The sequence below is a fragment of the Stylophora pistillata genome, chromosome 14, assembly GCF_964205215.1.
Source record: "Stylophora pistillata chromosome 14, jaStyPist1.2, whole genome shotgun sequence".
NCBI classification, from domain to species: Eukaryota; Metazoa; Cnidaria; class Anthozoa; order Scleractinia; family Pocilloporidae; genus Stylophora; species Stylophora pistillata.
Window position 1 is genome coordinate 17,379,879 of NC_142532.1, and position 5,000 is coordinate 17,384,878.

Consider the following 5,000-nt stretch of genomic DNA (forward strand, 5'->3'; position numbering starts at 1 on the left):
TGCTACGGTTTCATTATGCACTCCGTCTCCCACCAACGGGACTGATGAAGGTAGACCTGTTGAAAAAGCAGCACAACAGAAAGGGGCTCAACATTCTGGAAGTGAAAGTACGGAAGAGTGCAACGAATGGAAGATTGGTGTTGCAGTTGCAATTGTTTTATTGATTATTGCTGTTGTTTGCTTTATTGTGTATCAGTTTTGTTGGAAAAAAAAAAACGATGAAAACAAAACTGCTTACCAAATGCTGAGAAAGATAGGGTTGTTGGTCAGGGCCACCGAAGAAGAAACCTACTTCGAGGAATGATGTGACACTAATAGCTCGGTACAAAAACTGGCCATAAATAAGGGCTAGGTAATAAAGGTAACTGACCCTTGCCCCTTCACTACTAACTAGCAAAGTGTTGGCCCATACACATTTACGGTACTTAAAAATTTTCGACTTCTCGGGAACAAAAAATCCACGACAAAATTATTTTTAATCATATTTTTAAACAGATCCTGTTTTGACGATTTGAAGGGACCACGTATTTGACAATTTTCTCCCATAATGTGAGGAAAAGGTGAAGCCCTCTGGTGATTTCAGCCTGCTTTCAGGCGTTCCTTTGTTCAGGGGAAGCGCAATGGTTTTTTTATGGAAGCGCAATGGTATAGCGGCAGAAGAATCGGCGGTCAGGAATAAAGAAAGGCTTTGGGTATCGTTTTTCCCCTTATTTGTCGCCGTCACACTAGTTTCCAAATTAGATTTGCATGATTGGATCTCACCCCTCGAGGTGGTGTCTAGTCAGATTTTACTTTCATTTTATAGCTTTATGCAAAATCACGCGAGTTTGAATAATTATCTTGTCGAAATAGTCAAATTCATTATTTTTACCCTATTTAAAAGTGTACGGACTGTGTACGCACAGCAGAATTCGACGTCATCATTTCCCGCTATTCCTTGAAGATGAATGACTAAAAATTTGCAAGGCTGTTTTGTTAAGAATTTTAACTAGTGCCTATTATCGAACATTTTATTTAAGCCTATGATTCTTATCTACGTAGTTACGCGATTAAGAGTTCAATCGAATTAAACCCTCCCTGGAGGTACATCCTGGGGAATTATTCCACGCACTCCTTCAGGACTCTTGAACTTGGACTAGATCAGTTCCGTGGAAAAATGAAAAGTGTGGGCTTAAAAGGCTGAAAATAAAAATAGGTTCGACTTCCCTGATCTCCTGCCAGTTTAAAAGCGAATGCGACTGCTGATAAATTAAAATAACTCCCTAGGCCATTCGGTTTTGAAAGCTGATGCCATTTCTCAACTTACTAATTTGTTTGTTTGTTTGTTTGTTTTGTTTTGTTTTTTTCATTTTTCAAATAAACGGGTGTGGACTTCGTCATGAAACACCCTCGTGAATTATTGATTATGTTATGACCCCACTTCAGAACTATTCAGCTCGTTAAGACTTCCCTCTATCAGTTTCCCGTCACACGAAAAGGAGTGATTCAGGATCTACTTTGCCTAAACAGATCCTAGCATGGTCAATTGAATTCAGTGTACATGAGGAAGCTTCAATCGGTAGCAATCATTCTCATATGTGCACGCTGGTTCAGTACAGGGCCTAACTTTGTCGAATCTCGCTAGAAAAGCGTGTTTTCAAAAACGGAAAGTTTTGACGCACAATAGCGTTGAATGACGTCAGGCCGCTCTCGACAGACAGGCGGGCATCACGAGATGAACTGGCCCCAAACGATCTTTAATTTCTAACGAAAAGTTAACCGCAACAGTAACGAGAGCCGAATACAAAATAATGAAAAGAAAACTATAAAAACTGAAAAAAAAAGCAAACCGATGGCATTGAAACTCACAACAAATAATACAAGCAAACCGAAAAAACACCTGCAAGAAAAGCCAGAAAAGAGATGTTTCAAAATCATATGCCTCCAAATTAACTCCACCAGTTTTGATTCTGAATATGAAGAAAATTATTGAGGGCGAATGAAAAAGGAGAGACGTCGAAAAAGTGTTTATATTTCTTATTTAGTCGAAGAGCGAAAGTTTTGTTTTCGAATGGTAAAGAACAGCATCTCAACCGTTTTTTTTAGGCAATTGTTGGTTTTACAAATTTCCGGAGAGGCAGTCCTCTCGTTTCAGGAGAAACCTTGTTATTCCCCTGTCATTATCGAAACATAAACTTATGGCACTATGGCTTTAAAAAGCTCTTGAAAGCAGACGCCTTGACAAATATCATGAGACACTTGAACTCATTTCAGAGCTCCGAAATCGTAAATTTTCTCGATTGACAGCGAGTGCATGGCCTAGTGATTACTCACATCCCCTAGCTCCCATCCCCTCCCCCCCCCACCCCCATCCTCAAAGGAATAGACGGATGTCCGGTCCCGCCTTACACATTTTTTAAATATCTTATTTCTTCAATTTCTCGTCAGTTCTGTGCTTGTGTCGCCCATTCTCCGTCGTTGCGCCGATCTCTTTAAGAATGCAAACAAGCAGGTGAAAGCATTATTTTGATTTTCCTTTTTCAGTTGACGTTGATAAATTTTCCGACTCACGTTCTTGCTTTTTGGGATCACCATCTGCCTGATTCCAAATATATATCTTGGTTCCAGTCCCTAACAGGAGAAGATTTAGAAAGCTTGTTAACGAACCCCCACTCCTTCAGCTTGGTTATCTTCTACGGTGACCGTCGCGAACGTTTCATTCAGATTGCAAAGAAGAAACTGTATTTCAGAGCTGTTGACTCGATTTCTTTAGGAGTTCTCGTCATCTAAAACTATTTTGACATTCGAGCAGGCCCAGAAAGGGAATTTCTTACTCTTTCCGGTATTTACGAGATGTTTAATTCGATGAGATCTAGACTAGTCAAACGATCTATGGTTGCGAAAGAACTTCTCTTGTTTTTCCTCTTTTGCGGAGCGGGATTTACCTCAGCTATTTTGGAAGAACGGGAACAGAGTTCACAATGCCGTAAACAAACGGTGTTTTGTCCTTGCAAGGACAGGCGAGGAATGACTGGCCATATACTTGTGGTAACATGTAGCGATCAAAACGATCCCAATAATCCGCTTTGCCAAGGAGAAACTTTAATCTCAGAGGATTGTGGAAAAGGTGAGCTTGTATGTTAAAATTATGGTGCTACTTAAATGTGATTCGTTAAGCGTAATTAAACGTGTGGAGATCTCAATCATGTGAAATTTGTTTAGCCGTTGAGTGGACTTTATGGCCAGTTTGGCTGCTAATGGTTCGTACTGTAATCTTTGGAGCAAGCTTTTCCCCCTCAAAGCTGACACCCACATATAACACATGTAGCTTAGCCAGGTCATCCCCTAAAAACAACTCATGAGTTTGGTAGAGAAATATCTGAACCTTGTCTCATTACATCGGGTGTTCCTCAAGGGTCAATCCTTGGCCCTTTACTCTTTATCCTTTTTGTCAATGACCTTCCTACAGTTTGAGAGCGATGCCAGATTCTCATGTACGCTGACGATACAGTTATGTATTTTGCCACTTAAGTAACGCCCAAGAAATCAGTAGTACTTTTACCAGTTAACTTGCCAAGGTCATTGATTGGCTTGTATACAATAGTCTTTTTATTCACCAAGGAAAAACAGAATGTGTTTTATTTGGTACTGGTTCTAGATTAGCAAATGCTGATCTCTCTGTGAGTATTGATGGTTAGGAGCTAACACGGGTTGCTGAGTATAAATATCTAGGAGTAATTTAGGATGAGTCGCTTTCATGGAACGCACACGTGAATTATTTAATTATCAAAGTCTGTAAGAGATTAGGAATTCTTGGCCGCACTAGGGGGAGCATTGGTATGCATACTGCTGGTATAATTATAGATCATCAAGTATTCTTCCTGTTCTTGATTATTGCGATACCATTTGGAATTTTTGCGGACGTATAAATGCTGATAATTTAGAAAAACTACAGAGACGTGCGGTAAGCATTATCATGAAAACCAACAACGGTGATGAAGCACTAGCTCACCTTAGATATAATACGCTGGAGCTTAGACGGGAGACTCATGCATTAAACCTTGTGAAGAAATGTCTTAATAAGCGCTGCTCGCAATTTTTAATGGATTACTTTTCTTTTAATAGAGATATTGTGCAGAGAAAAATGTGGCAAAGTGATCATCTCCGTTTTCCCTCTATAGAACTAGAATGTACGAAAAAAGCTATTATCATGGATGTGAAGTTTTTAATCGTAACTTGTAGTTTTTATCAATGGTTTTAATAGTTTTAATGCAGTTTTAGGATATCTTTCTATTAGCTTAGTTGGACTAGTTTCATGTATTTTTAACTTTTTTCATTTCTTTTTGTTAGGGCCTCTAAGGATATCAGTTTTCGTAACTGTAGGAGTTACCCTAACTAAATAAAAGTATCTTCTTCTTCTTCTTCTAAATTGAAGGGATGAACTATTATCCTTAAATTATAATAGAGACTGAGCGGGCTTAAGTGCTATATTCTAGTGCTATATAGAATTATCTCTTTAATGTGTGTCTGATAGGTTTAATTTAGGAAACTGTCGAAATGATCTCACAGAACTGACACATGCTAAAGGCAGACAAGTCAATTTTAAATTGTTGCTTTTTACTAGCACCCTTCAAAATAGAATTTGATGAAACAGGAGACTGACGCTTTTCTTTGCTCAAGAAAGCAAAGAACAATTGGAGATGATGATAATACCATATATACCCGTGTGTAATGAGCACTTTTTTTCTACATAAATAATCATCAAAATCACGGTGCGTATGATACACAGATTCCATTGTTTGTCACACACGTCCTAATTTGCATACGTTAAAACAACTAAAAAGTAACACATTTAAGGCTTTAATTAAATAACATATTTTCAATGAAAAATTATAGGTGCATATTAAGTTTTTACACTGAAATAAAGAGGAAAGAGAAAAATCGCTAAATATTTTTGCAAGTGTACAGACAGGCATGTGGATAATTTAGATTTCAGAGTGGATATGCAAATTTAGCCGCAT

General features: G+C 38.4%; 1 protein-coding gene across 1 annotated transcript in view; it reads left to right on the plus strand.

Annotated features, from left to right (window-relative positions):
- The first annotated feature begins 2,340 nt into the window (after positions 1-2,340).
- The window catches only part of LOC148716888 (uncharacterized), a 47,071-nt gene continuing 44,411 nt past the window's right edge, over positions 2,341-5,000 (plus strand). The window contains exon 1 of the mRNA XM_088745448.1: positions 2,341-3,106. Coding sequence (XP_088601574.1) covers positions 2,833-3,106 — 274 coding nt within the window. The 5' untranslated portion in view covers positions 2,341-2,832. The remainder of the gene's footprint in view (positions 3,107-5,000) is intronic.